We start from the raw sequence: 25,131 nt of genomic DNA on the forward strand, positions 1-25,131 counted from the left end.
GAGACAAATATATATATATATATATATATATATATATATATATATATATATATATATATATATATATATATATATATATATATATATATATATATATATATATATTAAAATTATATATATATATATATATTTTTTTAATTATGTTTTTGAATATAAAGATAAATAGTTTTTTATCATTTATATAAGTATAACTTTTAAAATATTATACTAATATAAATTATATTTGAAGAATTAGTTAGCAATATATTTTGTATCATGAATAAAAATATATTTTGTATTATAAATAAAAATAAATTTCTCAAAACTCTTTTCACTTAAATCGCTCAATTTTTTTCAATATTTTCTTTTTTGTTCCTTTCCTCCATTATATTTCGAACTCTCGAACAAAACCTAAAGGATAAATAATTTGACATCTCTTGTTATCATGTTCTTTATATTTTATTTCAGAGTTAAATAAAAATCATTTTAGTTCAAATTTATATTAAAAGCTCATTTTTGTAACAACTTAAGCATGAAAGAACCGAGCAAATCATGTTATGGAGTGGCTAGAGACACATTTTAATCACATATGTTTTGTGTTAAACATCTAGATCCGTCGAGATAATTTCTACAAATACATTATCTTTTATGTTGGATCATAAGAGAAACAAAAAAGATAGGGAACATCACATTTAGAATTGCTCGTTACTACTATGGCAGAAGATTATTTTTGTAAGGACAATTTTGACACAAATAGTTAGTTACATTAAGACAAACCTAATTCAAATATCACTCCTTCGAGAATTCGATGAAGCTTAAAAAGAAAATAACAAACTCAAGTGATAAAAAAAATAGGATATAAGAAATGATAGGATATATGAATCACCTATTTAACAAACTATTCAATTAAAGCACTTGCTTGTGAAAACAATGTAATAAACTATCCTACTACAACGCTTGTTGAATAAAGCATTTTAGTAAAGAATCATTCTAGATGTCCTATAAATAAATAGTACTTCAATTTTTAATTATAAGTCGTTTTTGAAATTTCACATATATTAAGAAAAATAATTATGATAAATAAAAATAAAAAATTCTGAATATGTTTATAAAATTGTAATTTATTAATGACATGGAAAATATAAATTGACATAAAAAAATAGAGAGAATAATAAACTTTTAAAAATATAATAGCAGAAATAACATTAATTATTAATTGATAATGTAAAATAATTTATATTATAGTATAATTTTTTTTCTAAAACTATTTATAATAAAAAGCGGAGAAAGTAGCCAATTAACAGCAGCACCGATAAAGAAAAATAGTTAATTGAAAAAATATCTAAGTTACTAGTTATAGATAGTAGAAATTCCTTGTCTTTAACAGCCACTAAGATATGAAACCATTATTATTTTTTCCTATAAATATAATCCAATTCTCCTCTTTCATTCTCATCCATAGTTCAACATCTAAACATACAAAACATTAGTGTTTATTTCTTAACAATGGCTTTCAACAAACTTAGTTCACTCACTATATTGCTTTCTCTTCTATCTTGTTCCATATTTTCACATGCTTGTAAATCATGCAGTCCAAAACCTAAACCTTATACTCCACCACCTTCAACAACACCTAAGGCCAGTCCCCCTACTCCTACTCCATCAACAACACCTACGGCTAGTCCTCCTATTCCTTCAACATCACAAAAATGTCCTAATGACACTTTAAAGCTAGGTGCTTGTGCTAATCTTCTTGGACTTGTTAATGTTGTTGTCGAAAGTCCTGCTTCAAGCAAGTGTTGTGCATTGATTCAAGGTTTGGCTGATTTGGATGCAGCCATTTGTCTTTGTACTGCAATTAAGGCTAATGTTGTTGGTATCAACTTGAATGTTCCTGTCACACTCAGTCTCTTACTTAGTGCTTGTCAAAAATCAATTCCCTCTGGTTTCCAGTGTTCATAGACTTTCACGTTATAAGTTGAAGCCAAACTATGAGTTTATGTTAATAATTGGAACCACTATGAGTTTAACAAAATCACGGTAACATTGTGATTCTGCTAAATTATCATCAATCCAAATGTACTTTGTGTTATTTCAATAATGGAGTAAGCATGTTTGCTTTATTTACCAACTTTAATCTATTTGAGAAATTTTTATTAATTTGTTCAGTGAATTGATTATGGTATATTCTTACGTGTTTATTAGTTTTGTGACAATTAGACCAAAGCATGTAAGCTTCATTGTTAAATTTGCGTGGCATAAACAATATGCATATAAAATGATTATGCTTATCAAACAATATATTTATAAAACACCTTAATCGGTATAGAATAAGATAAACGATCGAATCAAACACTAACAAAAATAATAATTAAGTAATGTATTGTATTAATATCAAATTTACACAAATCAATACAATCTAGATTCTAGTACCATATATATATATATATATATATATATATATATATATATATATATATATATATATATATATATATATATATATATATATATATATATATATATATATATATATATATGACTATTATCCTTGTTAAGCTTACTCCGCCCTTTAATGCTTTCCCATAGAAATTTATGGTCTTCCACTATTACAAATTACATGATGTTTACTAAAATCATAATATCCAAATAATGATGAAAATATAAAAATATAAAAAAATAAATTTCTATATCGATCCCTTAACTAATACATAGTATCCAAACCGAATCCTTGAAAAATATTTACTCTAATTCATCTTAAATGTTCTAGCCCCTACAATTCTTCTAATTCTTCTCTGAATCTCTATTCTGCAACGATCTTTCCTCAATCCTACCGATATCTTAACAGTTGGTCTATCTGAAGATTGATAAGAAGTCTCACTTTGTTTGTAGGCTTCCACAATACTACAAAGTAATGATGGAGAGAAAAACTCCATTCTTTTCCATTAGACTTGTCAAAACTTGCCATAACACCACAGACTGTTATTACATTTGGATTGGTGTATTTTTATAGGCAAAATTTCAAACAAGATGTCTCAAAAATTTTTGTGAACTTCTTGGCTATGTGTTTCTCTACTGTACTATTTTTCAAAAGTTTGATTTTGCCTCATTTGATCTAATATTTGACTCCAAAGATTATTACAATGTTTGGTTCTGCTTTGTTCAGTCCAAGATTATGCTAAAGTGGTTTCAAATCCAACACCTACAAAAATAATAATTAAACAATGTATTGTATTAATATCAAATTTACATAAAGCGTGTAAATATACAAAATCAATACGATCTAGATTCTAGTAAAGAGTATTTCAATCTTAATTAACAACAAGATTATTCAAATAAAAGATAAAAGCGACCTAAACAAATAATTCTCCGATATATATAAGCCTTCTTTTTTTTAACATTCAGTTTAACATATAGAAGGGATCGATACTATCTACCAAAAAAAAGAAGCCGTATATGATTATATCCAAATAATTATGGAAATATAAAAAAAAAATTATATTGATCCCTTAACTTGTAGCTAGTATCCAAATTGAATCCTTGTAAAATATTTATTTGAATTCATCTTGAATCTTTCAGTCCCAATAATTCTTCTTTAAAGTCTCTGTTCTTTAGTGATCTTTCTTCGATTCTACCGATATCTTGAGCGTTGATTTGTCTGAAGATTGAAATGAAGTCTCACTTTATTCGTAGGTTTCCGCACAACACTATCAAAGTAATGATGGAGAGAAAAACTCCATTTTTTCCATTGGACTTGTCAAAACTAGCCACAACACCACAAACTATTGTTACATTTAGATTGACATATTTTTATAAGCAAAATTTTGAACAAGATGTCTCTAAAGTTTTTGAGAACATCTTGGCTATGTTTCTCTACTGCACTATTTTTCAAAAGTTTAATTTTGACTCATTTGATCTAATGTTTGACTCCAGAGATTATTACAAGATTTGATTCAGCTTTGTTCAGTCCAGGATTATGCTAAAGTGATTTCAATTTTTTTTGATTGGAAATAGTCTAGTTAAATAAATCTTGCATGAAGAGATTTTATTGGATTTGCATTAATTATAAGATTGAGATTTGCAATTAATTAGTAGATTTTCATCCTTTTATTAAAGATGATTTATAACACATTTCTTTTTTTGTAAGAGATTTATTCTGAATCCTTCACTTGAGGGTTTGGAATTCTGAATTATATCATGTAAATATACTATTGAATTTATTTGAATCAAAATCCGGAATTGGCTTTATGAAGATACGTGAAAAGCAACATAATAAGCAAAATATCTAATATTTTGTGAGACATCTTGTCTCAGACATTTGCTTGGCGCACAAGGTTGAATGAAGTATATCTCACACTTTTGATATTTATTTCCTCTTTTGTCCAATCAGATATATGATTGCTATAACACATTTTTGGTTTTAGAAAATATTTATTCTGAATCAATTTCTTGCAAGATTGAATTTGTTAAAATTAAGAGATTCATATTTATTGAAGATTTGATCAATCAAGATTTACAAATCACATCATTGAAGATTGATCTGATGCGCTTTTTGGAGGTTAAGCCACTTTCAACTCCAAACCCTATTGGGCTTTCTAGCTAGACTTTGTGTTACTATTTAAGGAGGAAATCTCCTTTGTGAAGTTTTAATCGATTCTATATATTTGTATCTTGTACACTCTATTCTTGGGTATCAAGTTTAAGTCAGCCAAATCGAGTATTGAGTTATAGTGGAGTCTTATCTTTTATCTTTGTAACTATCAAAACACTAGGGAGAGTGTGTTAGTTGTAATTTTAAGTGTCGGGTTTTTGTTATCGTATCCACAGGGATTGTAAGATATCACCGCCGTTCGATGGTTGTATTAATTCTAGCTCAATGTAACAATAGGGTTTTGGTTGGTTGTCACGTTATCTTGCATAAAAAGGTAATAAATTGCGGTAAAAGTTTTGGTTTGAATAAATGAGAAATATTGCCAAAGTTAGGGTTCGATGATCACTTTGCATGTATTTGTTCGGTCAACAATCTTATAAACTCCTTTAGATGATAAATCATTTCACAAAGTCCTCCCAATATGTTTCTCTCGAACACACATTGTGAGTTTTCCCATTTTGATCCATTGTTTCTCTCGAACACAATCTATCAAAATGACAACTTTTTGGTTCAACCTTATGGTGAACAAAATCATTCATTACTATCTCTAGCTAACAAACAAGATTGGATGAAAACCTAGGTCAAGAGTTGGTAAACATCTCTCGATCATAAACCAACACAAAGAGTTTTAAATAGAAACAAAGTTTTCATCATATATTCACCATTAAAGAGTTTACACATGAAGATCCTTACATTTACACACAAAGCTAGTAATCACCTACATCTAACCTTGACAAATGGATGACTTAGCTACTCCTTTTCATGGTAGCTTGGTCGGCAAGTTTCGGAAGAAGGTTGATCAACATCCAAGTCGGATAATCGAGATTGGATGGGAATCCACCTTCTTTTTGTAGAAGATGGTTACAAGATGAAGAGAAATGAAATCTAGGGCATAAAAGATCCTAAGAACAATGCTGGAAAATATCTCTAAGAAAGTACAAAAATGGAAAAATTAGGTAAAACTAAGGTATGACTCTCAAAAGTGGCACTTGCTACTTATAGAGTTGTACTGGGCTGTCATGCTCGCTAGGCGAGCAGAATGGCTCGCCTAGCGAGGGTCAAATTGAGGCACAAGAGGCACCTGCGCCCAGAGACACAGTCTATCTCAGACTGTCATGTTCGCCTAGCGAACAAAACCTTCGCCTAGCGAAGGGCACGCTTCAACCCTCGCTCCAGCGAGGTTGAGAGGTTTGGCTACTGGAATGCTCGCTGGGAACTCGCTAGAGCCTCGCCTAGCGAGTGAGTGCTGGCTGCGCTTTTCACCAAAACTGAACGAACTCGCTACCACCTTCGCTAGCAGCTCGCCTAGCGAATTTATTGATATTTTACTGGAGCTTTTCGCTGGGCGCTCGCCTAGCGAGTGCTTCGCCACAGCCTTCGCCTAGCGAGCAGGCTGATGAATGCTTGATTTCTTTGGTTCCTTTGCCAACTTTCTTGTGTCTTCATTTTCAATTATTTCATGCCTTCTTCCTGCACAATAACACACAAATCAAAGATACCAAGATCGTTAATCAATGTAATGCATTTCATCTAAAACAAAGGTGGTTTTGACAATTTAGCAAGGAAATAGAGTGAAAGATGCCCATATATGATAGCTCAAATAAGCACTTTTGGGCATCTAACAACTCTCCCCAGCTAGATTCTTGCTTGTCCTCAAGCAAAGTATGCCCCTTGAAGGACAAGAGGATTTGCTTTAAGAAAATGGTTTCTCCGAAGTTGGATAAAACGGCTCAAACACAAGTGAGTCAGCATATACAAGTTTCCAACGGTTCAAATAAAATAATACACAAGAACTAAAACTTAATAGCAATGCGAAATATTTATCTATCTACAACAATATTATTCTGAATGAATCACCCTATCTCTCCTCTTCGAATAAGGAATGAAGAATTTACGCGTTTGCAACCGCGGGAATAATCTCACTCTCTAACAAATAATGAAGAAATCAATTCGATTCATACAATGTCTAACAATTATAAATGGTAATGTGGAAGCACGAAGATCACTAAGGGCTTTTCGGTTGAAGCTTGGTCAGGTTAACAAACAAGGGTCATTTCTAAGGCCATTGAAAACGAAATTGCCGATGCAAAAGAGACATTCAATGTACACATATTCACACATCTCGACTTCGTTCCATCTGTTTCTTATTTGAAACCTTCACAACTCTTATTTCACAACTCAATTTTTATTTTTCACTATTTTTCTTCCAAGCAAGCATTCATTTTCATTCTTTCTATTTTTGTTCTTTTCTTTCACATCATATTTACAAAACAGATGTTTCTTTTCTATATTTTTATTTTCAATGCTTGCTTGGTTTTTCATTTCTTTTTTCAAGAGTTGTGGTACTTACCTATTCTCCCCAACTTATTTCTTACTCACCCTAAGTGAATGCTCTTAACTTTTTACGGCAAAAGAACAATAATCAAGATTTTTCGGGTTGTAAAAAAAATATTTTTGAAATCTCGCTTTATTTCAAGCAGAGATTCAACTGTTTAAGCTCAAAGGGGTTAACGAATACTCTTTCTGCTCACAGGTAAGTTGTTTTTGGATGTAGTTGTGCTCGATAGAAAACAAGTGCCTTGATCATTTCTAATTACTTCCACATATTCAAAATAATAAAAGACAAAGCATGAATCAAATGAATCAACAAAACTTATTAGAATCCAGCATTTAAGTGTACAATGGAGGTTTCCTCACAATTTGTGGTTTTAAGTCCTAGATGAAACATTCATTCAATTATGTTGCAAAAAGACAATATTCAATTTACCAAAAAGAGTAAAGTTCTTAATGCATTCTAAAATTCTAGCCGGAGGTAACCATGTACCTTAGCCTCATTCACTTGTTTATTCTTATCATTGCCATCCAAGCTCGGATGCACCTTCATTGGGTACTTCTTTGAGGAGCAACCAATCTAGAAGGTTTGCCACTCAATCAACCAAAAATTTATTAAACAAACAAAATTAAAAACATAAATAAATAACATTACTGAAAATTTAAATTTGTTCATGGGGGACAAAACACCCCAAAAGTACAAAACCAAAGTCAAAATACAGAATCCGAAAATTCAATAGAAATAAACATAAAAACTGAAAAATACAAAAACTTAACCCTCTAAGGGCTCAGAATCCTCCTCGCTACCGGCTTCAGAACCGGTAGCCTCATCATCCACAGGCCTGTCCACAGGCCAGTTGGCGTTAAGCAGAAACTGCTCACGCGTCATCAAGGCATAAGCACCACTTCCCTGCAGCTGTAACCGCTGCATAGAGTCGTGCATATCTATCATGGCTCTCTGGGATGCCGCCATCCATTCAAAACTGTAATCGCACACAGCTCGCAGGTAGGGATCAAGTCCAGGAGTAGAAGTACCAGGACCATCAGAAGCCCGAGTACTCTCTGTAGCTGCACTGCCTCTGGCATTCTTAGCTCTACAATATTTGGCCACGTACCGGTCATCGGTGGCGACGGGATCCTTACCTTATCCCGAGACGGTAGTCTCACCCTTTCCTAAATGCGCAAACTCATGATCAAGCACGGGAAAGCTAGGGGACAATTCACACGAGCCCCCGACTTTAGCCCGCTTTCGATTACGGACTTAAGCTCATTAGCGATGATCCTCGCCACATTGATCTGGACGTTGGAGAGGATACTGTGAACCAAATGTGCCACTGGGATCGGCACTGTAGACGTGTGGGACTTTGACTGGATGTTTGTCAGCACCATCAGCAGAATCAGTTGAGCCAAGGGAGTCATGTCCTCCCTATGATACCTCATTGGAACCCCAGATGGGTTCCGCTCAACAGATTTCCCTGGTAATAGCAGGGCGGCAGAAATGGCTTCAATATCCCGGTGAAGCCGTAAATCAGTGTGGTATGTGTCTCTTTCCTCAGCTCCCAGCTGGAGCGGCTCACCAAGGACCCGGTTAATGGCATCCCTATCAAATGCAACTGGACGGCCGGCCACCCTAGGTATCCAAGTAAAGGGCTCGTCGTCATCAGGCAGTGCGTTTGCATAAAACTCACGCACCGTTGCTATGTCATAATGCTCAAGTGGGGAAATTAACCGATCCCACTTCATAGTGTCTATCAACCCGGCAAATGCTCTGTTTGTGCCTTGGGGGTTGATGAGGAATCGCTTCTCCAGAAGAATTTTCCGTTTCTCCAGAGAAATGTACCTGGCGGCCTGCTTCGGACCGACAAATTTGTCGTTATCAAACTGGATAGGTACAGACCGGGAAGTGTTTCCTCCCTTTCTTTTCTTTGACGCTCCAGACCTTGATTCGATCTGCAAAATATAAAAGGAAACAACACACACCAAACAAATTAGACAGCAAAACCATTTTTTAAAAGACTGTCAGGCTCGCTGCTGCTTCGCCTAGCGAAGTGGCAGCGAACGCTCGCCCCAGGTTCGCCTAGCGAGTGCTAGCGAACCTTACGGGTTTTTGGGGTTTTCAGCATGTTCAAAGAATATTTCCCAAAACCCATACTCTAATGGTTTCAATTTCAGAACCTAATGATTTATCGATTAAACAAACGTTCTATGGCTATTGGGGATTACACATTTACATGCAAAACCTAAAATCCCCAATTCCAAAACCTAAAATCCCAAATTGCAAAACCTAAACTCCCTCATGCAAACCTAAAGTTTCCCATACCACAACTCATCCTAATTGTCATTCAAATTGGAAATACAGAGTTCAAACATAAAGAAAATGTAGTAGGGCAAACCTTAGTTACAGTGATAGATTGAAATGTGAAGTGGAGTAGGGTTTGCAATCTCTAAATAGGGAACCAAGTTGTTAGTGAGAGAGATGCAAATGAGAGAGTGTGGAGAGCTCTGAAAAAATTTCCTCAGCAGAGTCGAAAAACAGAAAAATTGTGTTTGGGGCAAAATGAGTGCCCTGCTGAGATTTTAAATAAGTGTTGTCATGCAGCGCTCGCTGCTGCTTCGCCTAGCGAGCAGCTAGCGAATCAGCTCGCTACTGCCTCGCCTAGCGAGCAGCTAGCGAGAATGACAGCAAATGCCTTTTCAAAGGCAGCAATTCATGTTCATACAGCATGGTTTTAGCACTAGGAAACCCAACACAACACAACACAAAAAACAGTAAATACTTACAATGTTGGGGTGCCTCCCAACTAGCGCTTGTTTAACGTCGGCTAAGCTCGACGGTGTGATGCTCACAGAGGAGCATCCAACGGAATTGTGCCGCTTCCGCGATCCACTTTGTTGTTTGAGCTACCGGGATCCATTTTGTTGAGCAACTTTCTCAAGGGCTTTGTTGTCTTCACGAGGTTCTTGATGAACCTTCGATAAAATCTAATACCACCCTTTTTCGGAACTATTTGCACAACGCTCACCCATTCACCGTCGGCGATAGAATAATTCATCCCGGCCTCTACCAGTTTGACAACCTCTTTCTTCTTCAGCACCCGCATCAATTGATTCTCTTCGTTTGTGGACAAATTATTGTTGATGATCACGGGTTTAGTACAGTTATCATCAAGGTACACATATTTCAAATGTGGCTCCAGTTTTGGTTCCTCCACTATATTGGTCATATCCACGCCTTCCCTTGTCTCATCATGATAGAAAAGTTCTCCGTAAGCCTCTAATTCATGCAACCATGCTTCCATCTTTTTTTCTTTAGTTTTGGTCGAAACTTGGTAGACTCCTATAAGAGGTCTTTCGGAAGGATTAGAAATATGAACCTGGTTTGCGACCTCCACTAGCTTCTCCTCTGTGGCATCGATTCGGAAAGAATCATGTTTATCATTGAGATGCTTTTTGGCTTCAAAAAGATGGAAGGCTACCTCTTCATTTTGGACCCTTACCTTCATCAAACCGTTATCTACGTCTATCATCATTCGCGCGGTTTTCATGAATGGTCGGCCCAGGATGAGCGGAGCATCATCATCCTCTTCCATATCAATAATAATAAAATCAACCGGGAAGAAGAATTTATCAACTTTGACTAACATGTCTTGAGCCACTCCATATGGTGCAGTGGTAGATTTATCAGCAAGTTGCAAAGTCATCTTCGCAGGTTTGATATCAACATTTCCCAATCTTTTGATAATGGACAGGGGAATTAAATTGATGCTAGATCCCAAGTCAATCAAGCCATTACCCATGTAGGTGTCTCCGATGGTTACCGGTAAAGCGACTCGTCCTGGATCGGATTCCTTCCTTGGGAGAGTTTTCTGAATGATGGCACTACATCGTGCATCAAGCAAGATTGTCTCTGGTTCCGTGTACCTCTGTTTTTTTGTAAGTATGTCCTTCATGAATTTGGCATACTTTGGCATTTGCTCCAAAGCTTCGGCAAACGGAATGTTGATTTGTAGTTGTTTAAAAGTATCCATGAACCGGGCGTAATGCCATTCATTCTCCCTTTTGGATGGAGCATGAGGATAAGGAAGGTTTTGGATTGGAGTAGCGCTCACTACCTCCTTTCCTTTTGCAATTCTCGAACTCCTCCATCTAGGTTTTTTCACTGGCTCCACCATTACTTCATCACTTGTATTTTTCTCAATCTCCACACTTTTTTTCTTTTCAACTTCACCATTCGTTTTGTTCTTTTCAACTTCTTCCTTTTCACTCCACTCCCCCACTTCACCATCAATATTTTCCTCAACTATTTCCTCCTCATTTTCTCTCTCAACTCTTTTTTTATTCTCACTCATCAACTCCCTCCCACTTCTCGTTGTGATCGCCTTACAATACTCCTTAGGATTTGTTTGCGTGTTTGCCGAAAAGGAAGGACCGGTTTGTTGTTCCGCGAGTTGCTTAGCAAGTTGCCCAACTTGAGTCTCGAGATTTTTTATAGCCGCGTCGTTGCTTTTTTGATTTGCCATTGACATTTGCATGAATTGCGTCAATGTCTCTTCCAACTTCGAAGTTACGACCGGCGGTTGTTGAGGTATATAAGGATTTTGAGGAGGGTTTTGACGGCTAGAAGAACCACCTCCATAACCTTGGTTTTGGTAATAGTTACTTCTAGGTTGGAACCCTTGGTTCCCTTGGAAATGTTGTTGTTGATTTTGAAGGTTTGGTTGATAAGGTTGTTGTTGTTGTTGTTGTGGTCTCGGTTGGTAGTCCCTTTGGTTTGCCATGTAGTTTACTTCTTCAAACCCCGGAGGTGGACAGAAACCGGTGTCATGCTCACCTTTACAAAGCTCACAACAAGCTATTTTTTTAGCTTTAGACGGTTCTCTCAACTCTTTAATTTGTTGCGTTAAGAGTTCCACTTGTTGTGAGATGAGCTTGTTTTGGGCAAGGATGGCATCGTTCGTCCCTAGCTCAATCACTCCCGACTTCTTCAAAGAGTTGCCTCGACTTTGACTCTGAAGATCATTTAGAGCCATTCGATTTATAATGTCTGTAGCTTCTTCGGCACTTTTTGACAATAAAGAGCCACCCGAGGTAGCATCCAACAACGTCTTGCAGTTTGGTTGAAGTCCATTTTTGAAGATATGGATTTGAGTCAATTCATCAAATCCATGCCCTTTACATTTCCGAAGCATGGACTTGAATCTTTCCCACGCTTCATTTAAGGATTCACTGGTTCCTTGTGAAAACACCGAGATGGTCGTCTTGCATTCCATGAATCGGTTATGGGAGAAAAATCTTTCGATGAATTTCTCTTCTAACACGTTCTAGTCTGTCATTACGGCTGGTGTTTGATCTAAGTACCAATCCTTTGCTTTGCCGAGCAAAGCATGGGGAAATAATCTTCTGAATAACGGGAGCTCCTGAGCCTGATCCACTCCGGCCGCCAATGCTATCTCATAAAATTTTGTGAGAAAAGCAAATGGGTCTTCATGGTCCATTCCGGTGAATGGACTTCCATATAATAAATTTAGAGTTCCCGTTTTCATCTCAGCTTGCCTTCCCGTGTGGTTGGCAAACTGAGCGGTGTTTCTTGGACTGTTTATGCATGGAGTAGAAATAGGTGGTGGTGGTGGCTCCATGTTAGGTATGAATGGTAGTGGATTTGTGGTAGAAGAACTTTCTCCTTGCTCTTGGCGTTGTCTAGCATGTTGCCTCCTACGTCTCGTTTTGCTATTGAGCCTCCTTGCGGTTCTCTCGATCTCGGGATCAAAAAGAAGTTCGTCCACAGGGATTTGCCCTCACATAAGACGTAAGTTGCACACTAAACCAAACAAATTACAAGCACAAGTCAAAACTTCACAAGCTAAAACTTAAACAACCATTGCGATGCTCGCAATATCAATTTACAATCCCCGGCAACGGCGCCATTTTGTTAGTTGTAATTTTAAGTGTCGGATTTTTGTTATCGTATCCACAGGGATTGTAAGATATCACCGCCGTTCGATGGTTGTATTAATTCTAGCTCAATGTAACAATAGGGTTTTGGTTGGTTGTCACGTTATCTTGCATAAAAAGGTAATAAATTGCGGTAAAAGTTTTGGTTTGAATAAATGATAAATATTGCCAAAGTTAGGGTTCGATGATCACTTTGCATGTATTTGTTCGGTCAACAATCTTATAAACTCCTTTAGATGATAAATCATTTCACAAAGTCCTCCCAATATGTTTCTCTCGAACACACATTGTGAGTTTTCCCATTTTGATCCATTGTTTCTCTCGAACACAATCTATCAAAATGACAACTTTTTGGTTCAACCTTATGGTGAACAAAATCATTCATTACTATCTCTAGCTAACAAACAATATTGGATGAAAACTTAGGTCAAGAGTTGGTAAACATCTCTCGATCATAAACCAACACAAAGAGTTTTAAATAGAAACAAAGTTTTCATCATATATTCACCATTAAAGAGTTTACACATGAAGATCCTTACATTTACACACAAAGCTAGTAATCACCTACATCTAACCTTGACAAATGGATGACTTAGCTACTCATTTTCATGGTAGCTTGGTCGGCAAGTTTCGGAAGAAGGTTGATCAACATCCAAGTCGGATAATCGAGATTGGATGGGAATCCACCTTCTTTTTGTAGAAGATGGTTACAAGATGAAGAGAAATGAAATCTAGGGCATAAATGATCATAAGAACAATGCTGGAAAATATCTCTAAGAAAGTACAAAAGTGGAAAAATTAGGTAAAACTAAGGTATGGCTCTCAAAAGTGGCACTTGCTACTTATAGAGCTGTACTGGGCTGTCATGCTCGCTAGGCGAGCAGAATGGCTCGCCTAGCGAGGGTCAAATTGAGGCACAAGAGGCACCTGCGCCCAGAGACACAGTCTATCTCAGACTGTCATGTTCGCATAGCGAACAAAACCTTCGCCTAGCGAAGGGCACGCTTCAACCCTCGCTCCAGCGAGGTTGAGAGGTTTGGCTACTGGAATGCTCGCTGGGAACTCGCTAGAGCCTCACCTAGCGAGTGAGTGCTGGCTGCGCTTTTCACCAAAACTGAACGAACTCGCTACCACCTTCGCTAGCAGCTCGCCTAGCGAATTTATTGATATTTTACTGGAGCTTTTCGCTGGGCGCTCGCCTAGCGAGTGCTTCGCCACAGCCCTCGCCTAGCGAGCAGGCTGATGAATGCTTGATTTCTTTGATTCCTTTGCCAACTTTCTTGTGTCTTCATTTTCAATTATTTCATGCCTTCTTCCTGCACAATAACACACAAATCAAAGGTACCAAGATCGTTAATCAATGTAATGCATTTCATCTAAAACAAAGGTGGTTTTGACAATTTAGCAAGGAAATAGAGTGAAAGAAGCCCACATATGATAGCTCAAATAAGCACTTTTGGACATCTAACAGAGTGCTCGAGTAAAAGTGAGAGGTGTCTCAAATTTAGGAGGAGCCCTGGTCGTAAATTTCACTGGTAGTATTAGGAAAGCGGCATTGAATGTGGTGAGTTCAAATAAGACCCACTGTAATTTTGACTATGAAGAGTGAATTTATGTTAAGGGAGACATTAAATTGAAACTTCATGAGTAGTATTAGGAAAGCTACACTGAACATTGTTAGTTCAGATAGGACCAATTGTACTTCTGACTATTAAGAGTGAATTTCTTTTATAGAATTAATACCCTCTAGACGTATGTGCCTTTACCCTCCAAACCACCGAATGCCATATTGAAATCAAATCTGAAAGCACCTTATTTTACCTTGACAAAAATCCCGGAACACCTAAAACACACCTGAAATCATGATATTGTGACAGAGGCAACCTAAACACCAAAAATATGCAACCTAAACTCTCTTTATTAGATGATAGAGGCAACCTCCTAAAAAATAAAAACATGATATTGTGACTCTACCTAACAACATTCACAATTTCACACCGCCTCTCTGACGACATTCACAATTTCACACCTAAGAAGGTTTTGACATGTATTAACCTGCTTATATGAATTATGAAACTATCAAAAATGAGTTGTTATCTATTGTTTATGCTTTTGACAAATTCAGGTCTTATTTACTAGGGTCAAAAGTTATTGTGTATACTGACCATGGTGCTTTGAAGTATTTGTTTGCTAAGCAGGAATCAAAGTCAAGATTCTTAAGATGGATACTACTTCTTCAAGAGTTTAATCTTGAAATCCGAGACAAAAGGGGGTGCGAGAATACCATGGCTGATCACTTGTCCCGCATGTCCCTAATTGAGAAGGCATAAGAGACACACCCTTTTCAGGATGTCTTTGCTGATGAGCACATCTTGGGAATTAGTGGTGTTCCATGGTTTGCTGATTATGCAAACTATTTGGTAGGTGAAGTTTTACCTGACCTAAGCTCAAATTTCACAATGCCTCTCTGACAACATTCACAATTTCATGCCTAAGAAGGTTTTAACATTTCAGTAAACTATTCTGAATCAGCTGCTAAGAGATACTACTAAAAAAAACATTTTCACACAAATTTACGAATGAATTAAAATGAATTTTGGACATTTTTTTGCACGAACTTCAATCAAAAAGTTACTTTCACAAAGATTTAAAATGGAATAGACTTTCTCTAAAAACAACCTCAGTACAAATTATAAAATCCTTGCCAAAATATGTTCCAAATATATTTAGCATGAATTTCAGAAGAAAAGAGTGTGTCAGAAAAACCCTAGATGCAAATTATAAAATTCGTCCAACATCCGTCTCAAATATTTCTTCTACAATTTTCAAGGGAAATACAGTTTGTCCAAAAAATGTATATCCAAATTATAATTTTTGTCCCAAAATGTGTCCCAAATATTTTGAGACAGATTTCTATTAGAATTAAAACAAATTTCTGAATATTAAATTTTACACTGTTTTGATTTTGAATATTTAATATAATATTACAAAAAAATCATAAAGTAGATTTTATAATATTATTTGGAAATTTAAGTAATTGTATTGTTCAAAGCATATTTAAATTTTTGGACACAAATAGATAAAAATCATGTATTAAATTGACGTATTATCAAATTTAATTTACAAATATATTAATCTCATATCTCAAAAAGAAGTGATAAAATAATTAAAATGACAATTAAATTACATAAAAAAATTATATATAATAATTTGATCGACAAAAAAAAAAGAAATTATACTCTAAAGCTTATTTATAAAAATTTAATTTAAACAGATTCATCTAGCATGCAACACAAGAGCTCAATTCTACTCAATCATCAACAAATAATATTATTGTTTGATTATTCATTAACCTCTCTTCAAATTCTTTGTAAAATTAGAGTAGTTAAAAGAAATTTAACTTGGGAGACTGAGATTTGTTATCATGTACAACATCTTTTAGAGACTTCTTTCTGAAAAATCTATTGCTACAAATCTGTAAATAGATAAAAAGTATCAACACAAATAATTTATAAAAATAAAAAATAACTACCAATTACACTAAAAAAATATGAACAAACATGCAAATGCACGCAGCTATATTATTTTTAGAGTAACACTTAAAGGCTTGAAATTCACCAGGATAATTGTATGATACTGCAAAAGAAATTATTAAGAAAACATTAAAAAATGATACTACAAAATCCGAGTTATGGTTAGGGGAGAAAGAATATGGTGAATTATTCTTAAAATAACCCACTTTTTCGTTTTGGTAAAAAACGAAAAGAAATTTTCGTAAAAAATGATACTACAAAATCCTATGTTATTTTCGTAAAAATTCACAAAAGAAATTTTTACAAAAATAACCCACTTTTTAAAGAAAATTCCCAAAATACCTCTGGTTTCAAAAAAAATCCCAAACTACCCCGTTTTTAGGAGGAGTCGCCAATTGAATTGGAGACTCCTCTTAAAAATTGAATAGAGGCGCCAATTGGATTGGCTAGGGCAGGTGCCCTAGCCAATTGGATTGGCGCCCCTGTGTAGGGCTTAAGAGGAAGCGCCAATTCAATTGGAGACTTCTCCTAAAATGCAATTTTTGTGTTATAAATAGATGCGTTATGTGAGTAATTGTTCCACATCTCATACAATCATTTGGCAATCTTGTTTAGTGTTCGTCGGCGATACGGTAAGGTGATTTATGCGAGAGACAAACCTCAGATGTTGATGTTGTTCTGGAACATCACTACGTTCGATCAACTGAAGAGGGAGCTGGTTCGTTGGTTAGATGGAAAAATACCAGAAGGGGAAAAATTAGAAGTATTGAGAGACTTGACAGTATCTTTGGTTGGGTACGAATGAAGACTGATAAGGATGCTAGGGAAATGATGTTCGGTCGAGACGACATCAATTTGATTGTTGTAATCAGTTATAAATATTTCTGTTTTCAGATAGCTTATTTTGTACTGATGTTTGTTGTGAACCTCGTTGTAACAAAAATTTAATGATATATAATGATTGAAGGTTACAGAAATACAATGTTACAAAAAGCTTAAGACCTAGATGATGCTCCTCGATTGGGACAGTTGTTCTTGTTGTGTCCTGGTTAACGACAGATACTACATAATCTTATCATTTTATCTGTGGAATCCATCTCTGTTCTGATACGTGTGCTGTTTGGTCTTCCTTTTTTCTTTCTACGCATCTCGTCATTGTGCCAAACAATATCACCTTCATATGGAGGCCAGTAATCCTCCATTGGTAGTACCGAGAAGCTTTGATTATATACATTCATGACGGTGTCGGCCTTGTACACATCAGATAAATGGCTGTAAGCATCTTGACGAGTATAAACGCATGTTGCAATGACATGGGAGCAAGGTATGCGGAAGGCCTGGAATTTTCCATAATCGCACCAACTTCTGTTTAGTCTAACAGCGTAGGCTAAATTTGGTCTCCCCTCGTTGTGGTTCATTGTTTCCTGGACGCTGAAATTTTTCCTATGACGGTCAAAGACTGTTATAGTGTGTGTGCTAGCTTTGATGCTCTCCTCTTTCATGACCTTCATGCAACACTCACTGAATACTTGCCCGGACATTAACACCGCACTCCATCTTTCACCTCTGGTTGCGAACGTAGAAGCCAACCTATAATAGGTTGATCTTACCAAGGCGGTTATCGACAGATTTCGAATTCCTTTGAATATCCCGTTCATGCATTCCACAAGGTTTGTTGTCATGTGGCCCCATCGACAACCTCTATCAAATGCCCTTGTCCACTGCTCTACTGGTATGTTATTTAGCCATCTCCCTGCGTCTTCATTAAACAGTCTAATTTCATCACGATAATATTTGAAATGACGGCTGAGTTAGAGCATACCCAGCATTCACCACCGTCTTGCGAAGATTCTTATCTTTTATAGCACGCATGAAGTTTTGTGCAATGTGTCTGATGCAATAGACATGGGTAGAAGGAGGATCCTGTCATCCGTTGTCATGGTTGTTGTAGGCACTCTCAATGGCAACATGTCTGTCAGAAATCAAACAGAGATTGGCTTATGGAGCCACATGCGTTCTGAGATGTCGAAGAAAGAAACCCCATCCACCAGCCGTTTCACCTTCAACAAGAGCAAAGGCAATGGGAAAGACATTGTTGTTGCCGTCTTGTGCAACCGCCATGAGCAAAATACCCTTGTATTTTCCGTATAACCAAGTGCCATCAATTTGAATAATAGGTTTGCAGAATGCGAAACCTTTGATGCACAGGTCAAATGCCCAAAAGAGACGGTGAAAGATTTTATTACCTGTAGCACAGGTTCCGTCTGGCATCATCGCTGACAATGTCTCCATAATTGCCACAATTCTTGGGACATATGTTTTTAGTGCCCATAAAAACCGTGGCAATTCCTTGTGTAAACGGAAAATTTTATTAATATCAATTGGTCTATATCAAATTTAAGGTAGCTAGAGGATGTGGGACCGGAGATCGGTTAGGTGATCCCGGTCATCACCATTAGGTTTCTTTGTGTAAACGGCAAATTTTATTAATATCAATTGGTCATATATCAAATTTATCTATCACATATACCATTTACCAAAAAAAATTGCATTTTACACTGAGGCTCCAGTTGAATTGGCGCCTCCTCTTAAGCCCTACACAGGGGCGCCAATCCAATTGGCTAGGGCACCTGCCCTAGCCAATCCAATTGGCGCCTCCATTCAATTTTTAAGAGGAGTCTCCAATTCAATTGGCGACTCCTCCTAAAAGTGGGGTAGTTTGAGATTTTTTTTGAAATCAAAAATATTTTGGGAATTTCCTTTAAAAAGTGGATTATTTTCGTAAAAAATTCACAAAAACATAAAGAAAATATCAGTATGTATTTTGTATAGAGTCTATCTCAAAATGTCATATTGATTGGAGATGAAACTCATAAAAACATAAAACAAGATGATTTATTAATTATGTATTTTATCCAAAACCTATCTCTAAATTTCACACAGATTTGAGATTAATTCTATAAATAAAGTATAATTATATATTTTGTCTGAAATTTGTCTCAAACTTTCATACATATTTGCAACAAAATATGTTTTAAAAAATATTTAAAACAAATTTGAGACAAAATCTCTTTAAAATAGATATGGATTTGGGATAAAATATCTTATCAATTCATTTGAAACCTATCTCTAATATTTTCAAAAAGGTAAAACAAAATTAGATTGAAACAATTCTGCCTGAAATTTCCGTTTGAAAATATTGATTATCGAGTGGTGAGAACACCACTAAAAGTAATCTTAATTGATAAAAATATCTCTCATCTACGTATTTTCTTATAAAAAAAACATAAAATTCTCAAACAATTTTCTATTCATGCTATTCATAATATTATTCTATATACTGCTGAACTTGCTGACTTGTTCAAGATTAATTGCGGTTGATTCTGTTTTAATAATCAAATCATATTTACATTGACTTTTAGATCATCAAATTCTAAAGGCTTATGGCATATAATTTGACCTTGCCATAGCCACTAAATTTAAGCCTAGCCGACTCAAAAATTGTACGGATGTGGACTTGTGCATTTGTTATTCACAAAATTGCCTAATTTGATTTCAATAATTCATTTAATTTAAACGTAATTGGCTGGGAACTACTTGCAAAATATCCCAATTACAATTTCTGTCAAATATATGTAACAAAAACAACACACGAATGTCAAATATGTATTTTGTCAAAGAAAACAACTTGTCAATATGTGTAATCCTTTCTCATATTTCTAACTTTCCTTCTACTTTTTTTCTTCTTCTTCTTTAAGAAAATTTAACTTTTACAACAACTAGTTAATCAGTATTTGATATTCATTTCGTCTCTTATAAGCTAAACAAAATTGTAATGAAAAAAACAGATTCTTTATTATTTTCAAATACGTTTTAAAAATTATATATTTAGTTAGAAGTGATACAAATTAACTTTCGGAGAAAATATGGTCGGGAATCAAATTGAATCAGAGCCATTTCAGAGTTTTTGGTTATGTGGCGTATCAACATGTTCTAGGATAACTTAGAATGAAGTTGGATGAATAGGGAGAAGTGACGATAATTATAAGGTATCACCCTATCGATGGTTATAAGTTGTTTGATGTAGTAAGGAGGAGGGTTGTGATCAGTCGAGACGTCATTGTTGATAAAATCAAGGAGTTGCAGCAGCTAGTAACTAGTTACATAAAAGTTGTAACCAGTTACAGCTTTGAAAATTCAAATTCTACAGAAACAGAAAGAGCAGAAACTCTTGTTGTCGAAGCTCGAATTGAAGAGAATGTTATAAGATCAACAAGGAAAAGAGGTTTTCCTTAAAGACTTCAAGATTTTGAGATGTTCCAAAACAACAAAGTCAACGATATTGGTGGTTTTGTTCATTTGGCACTTATGGAAGAATTCAAACCCGTTAAAATGGAAGAGGCTTTAAGTGATCCAAAATGGATTTGTGTTATCAAGGAGGATCTGGAATCCATAGGGAAGAACAATACTTGGGAGTTGGTTTATTTACCAGATGAAAAGAAGTCAATTGGTGTGAAATGGGTGTTCAAAGAAGGCAAATCCCAAGGGTGAGATAATCAAGCATGAGCCTCGATTGGTGGCTAAGGGATTTTTGCAAAGAGAAGGTATAGCCTTTGAAGAGGTATTTACACCAATTGCTAGGATTGAAACCATTAGGCTTGTTGTTGGTATTGCAAATAACCACAATTGGCCCATTTACCAAATGGACGTCAAATCTGCGTTTTTGAATGGACCATTGAAAGAGGAGGTATATGTAGGATAACTCCCTGGTTTTGTTTTGAGAAACCAAGAGATGAAGTTCTACATGTTGAAGAAAGAGTTATATGGTTTAAACCAAGCTCCAAGAGCTTGTAACAAAACGATATATGGTTTCCTAAATGAGGTTGGCTTCAAGAAATGTGTATCCGAGCATTAAGTGTATGTGAAGACAAATATGAGTCAAAGAGTGATTATCCTTTGTTTATATATAGCCGACTTGTTGATAACGCACTGCAACCGAAAGTGAATTTCAAATTTCAAGAGTGAACTTATGAAAGAGTTTCAGATGACCGACCTTGGTCTCATGATATAATTCCTAGGTATTGAGTTCCACAAGTCCAAAAGGGGATTGCTCATGCACCAAAGAAGGTATGCTCTTGAATATTGAAGAAGTTTGAAATGGAGCATTGTAATGTTGTCATTACTCCAGCTGAACCAATGATGTAATTGTCTAAGAATGAGGATGAGCAAGATGTTGATCCAACTCAATATAGGAGGTTGATTGGATCCTTGTGCTATTTGTGCAATACGCGACCATACTTGGCGTTTAGTGTCAGTATTGTGAGTAGGTTCATGGGGATACGAAAGGTGTCTCACTTGGCAGCAGTGAAGAGGATCCTAAGATATGTCAAAGATTTTGTTGGCTACGGAATTCTCTATCCCGCAGCAGATACGGGCAGAAAATGCAATTTGCTCGGTTTTACCGATTCTAATTGGTGCATAGATAAAGATGGTCGAAAGTCTATAGCTGGATACATCTTTATGTTTGGTGGAAAACCAATCTCATGGTGTTTGAAGAAGAGACCGATAGTTGCACTCTCATCTTGTGAGACCGAGTACATTTCCGCCTCATTATGTGTGTGCCAAGACGTTTGACTTATGAATCTATTGGAGGGGCTGGGAAGCAGTGAGAGTGAGGATGTTACTCTCCTAGTTGACAATGTTTCTGCGATTAATCTTGCTAATAACCCAATTGCACATGGGAGAAGCAAGCATATTGATATGAGGTTTTCCTACTTGAGCGATCTTGTTAGTGAAGGATTGTTAGGAAGTTGTAACCGGTTAACCTCAGTTGTTAACCAACTACCTTTGAAGTTGTTTTAACTTTTAGTGTTAGCTATAACTAGTTAACCAAATTGTGTAATCGGTTACAGGCCCGAGTTTTGCACTTTTTCTGTTATACAATTGTTTTTTTATCCCAATCAAATTGTAACACTTGTATAAATGTGTTGGATACATTCTCATTCAAAGTAATGACAATTATCATTATCTCTCTCTCTCTCACTCACTTTTCACATTCACTTTTCACTTTCACTTTTCACATTCCAATTTTCTCCACCATTGTTCATCAACCTTGTGGTCCAAATTTCCAACATTATCCAATGCAAATATTTTTTGCAATAGAAGTGTTTCTGAGCTTGATGGTGGGTTTTTGTTAGTAGGACAAAACATTGAAAGCTGAAAACGAGTATGTGACACACACACACGCACGCACACGCACACACGCAAACGTACACGCACACGCACACGCACACGCACACACACAGAAAGAGTTATGGAGTGGCTAGACACACAATGTTCGATAACACACAATGTTATGGAGTGGCTAGACACACAATGATAATAAGAGAAACTTAAAATATAGGGAGCGTAACAATTAGGATTGCTCGTTAATACTTAGGCAGAAGTTTATTATTTTAAGGACACTTTTGACACAAATAGTTAGTTATATTAAGGTAAACCTAATTCAAATGTCACAACTTCGAACTAATTCAAAAGTCACAACTTCGATACTTCGATAAAGCTTAAAAAGAAAATAACAAACTTAAGTGATTAGAAAATGCAAAGAAATTAACACCTCATCTCCCACCAAATCTTAAATGATAGGATATATGAATCACCTATTTAACAAACTACCCAATTAAAGCACTTGCATGTAAAAGCGATGTCACAAACTATCTCATTACAACACTTGTTGAATAAAGCATTTTAGTAAAGAATCATTCTAGATGTCGTGTAAAAAAAAGCATATTAACAGCACTGATAAAGAAAAAAAGTTAATTGAAAAAATGTCTTAAGTTACTAGTTATTACTAGCTATAGATAGTAGAAATTCCTTGTCTTTAACAGCCACTAAGATATGAAACCATTATTGTTTTTCCCTATAAATATAATCCAATTCTCCTCTTTCATTCTCATCCATAGTTCAACATCTAAACATACAAAACATTAGTGTTTATTTCTTAACAATGGCTTTCAACAAACTTAGTTCACTCACTATATTGCTTTCTCTTCTTTCTTGTTCCATATTTTCAGATGCTTGTGAATCATGCAATCCAAAACCTAAGCCTAGTCCTCCACCTTGTCCTCCACCACCTTCAACAACACCTAAGGCCAGTCCTCCTCCTACCCCATCAACAACACCTACCACTGGTACTCCACCTCCTTCAACAACAACGCCTACGGCTAGTCCTCCTACTCCTTCAACATCACAAAAATGTCCTAACGACACATTAAAGCTAGGTGTTTGTGCTAATCTTCTTGGACTTGTTAATGTTGTTGTCGGAAGTCCTGCTTCAAGCAAGTGTTGTGCATTGATTCAAGGTTTGGCTGATTTGGATGCAGCCATTTGTCTTTGTACTGCTATTAAGGCTAACGTTCTTGGTATCAACTTGAATGTTCCTGTCACACTCAGTCTTCTACTCAGTGCTTGTCAAAAATCAGTTCCCTCTGGTTTCCAATGCTCATCATAGACTTTCACGTTATAAGTTCTATTTTCACTGTTGTTTTATTTTTATTATTGTTTATGTTAATAATTGGAACCACTGTGAGTTTAACGAAATCACGGTAACATCGTGATTCTGCTAAATTATCATCAAATCAAATGTAACTGTATTAGTTCTTGTGTGAGATGTATGTTTTTTCAATAATCGGGTAAGGATGTTTTCCTTATTCACCGAATGTACTTTGTGTTATTTCAATAATGGAGAAAGCATGTTTGCTTTATTTACCAACTTTGACCTATTTTATTTTAATATATTTGATGAATTTTTATTAATTTGTTCAGTGAATTGATTATGGTATATTCTTACGTGTTTATTAGTTTTGTGACAATTAGACCAGAGCATGTAAGCTTCATAGTTAAACTGAATGGTATGATGTTAAAAAAAAGAAGCCTTATAGGAATATGATAAACTTTAGTTGGACTACAGATTCATGTCGATGATCTAATGTTTGACTCTAGAGATTATTACAAGATTTGGGTCAGCTTTGTTCGGTCCAAGATTATACTAAAGTGGTTTCAAATTTTTTTTATTGGAAATAGTCTAATTAAATAAATCTTGCATGAAGAGATCTTATTGGATTTGCATTAATTACAAGATTGAGATTTACATTTTATGAGTAGATCTTCATCCTTTTACTAAAGATGATTTATAGCTCATTTCTTTTTTTAAGATATTTTATTTTGAATCCTTTAGTTGAGGATTTGAAATTCTTAATTATATCAAGAAATATATTATTGAATTTGTTTGAATCAAAATCTTGAATCAGCTTTATGAAGTTACGTGGAAAGCAACATAATAAGCAAAATATTTAATATTCTATGAGACATTCTGTCTTGTCTCACTGTTTGTTTGGCATACAAGGTTGAATGAAGTACATCTCACGTTTTTGACATTTGTTTTCTCTTCTGTCCAATCAGATATGTGATTGCTATAACACATTTTTGGTTTTAGGAAATATTTATTCTGAATTTTTTTTTGCAAGATTGAATTTGTTAAAATCAAGATATTCATATTTATTGAATATTTGATCAATCAAGATTTACAAATAACATCATTGAAGATTGATCTCTGCGCTTTTTGGAGGTTAAGCCACTTTCAACTCGAAATCCTATTGGACTTTCTAGTTAGACTTTGCGTTACTA

At 35.5% G+C, this 25,131-nt stretch overlaps 1 protein-coding gene across 3 annotated transcripts in view; it reads left to right on the forward strand.

Annotated features, from left to right (window-relative positions):
• LOC127093353 (pEARLI1-like lipid transfer protein 1) overlaps positions 1-24,165 on the forward strand; it is a 45,356-nt gene extending 21,191 nt beyond the window's left edge. Inside the window, exons 2-3 of one of the 3 annotated variants that reach the window (XM_051032270.1) lie at positions 1,613-1,795; positions 23,808-23,971. In XM_051032270.1, the coding sequence (XP_050888227.1) occupies positions 1,613-1,795; positions 23,808-23,956 (332 nt within the window). In that variant the 3' untranslated portion in view covers positions 23,957-23,971. Of the gene's footprint in view, positions 1-1,600; positions 1,796-23,421 lie in introns of those variants that run through there. The other 2 variants (XM_051032271.1, XM_051032269.1) reach the window with 2 other exon arrangements.
• Positions 24,166-25,131: the final 966 nt, after the last annotated feature.

The sequence above is a fragment of the Lathyrus oleraceus genome, chromosome 6 (genome assembly GCF_024323335.1).
Source record: "Lathyrus oleraceus cultivar Zhongwan6 chromosome 6, CAAS_Psat_ZW6_1.0, whole genome shotgun sequence".
Classification (NCBI taxonomy): Eukaryota; Viridiplantae; Streptophyta; class Magnoliopsida; order Fabales; family Fabaceae; genus Lathyrus; species Lathyrus oleraceus.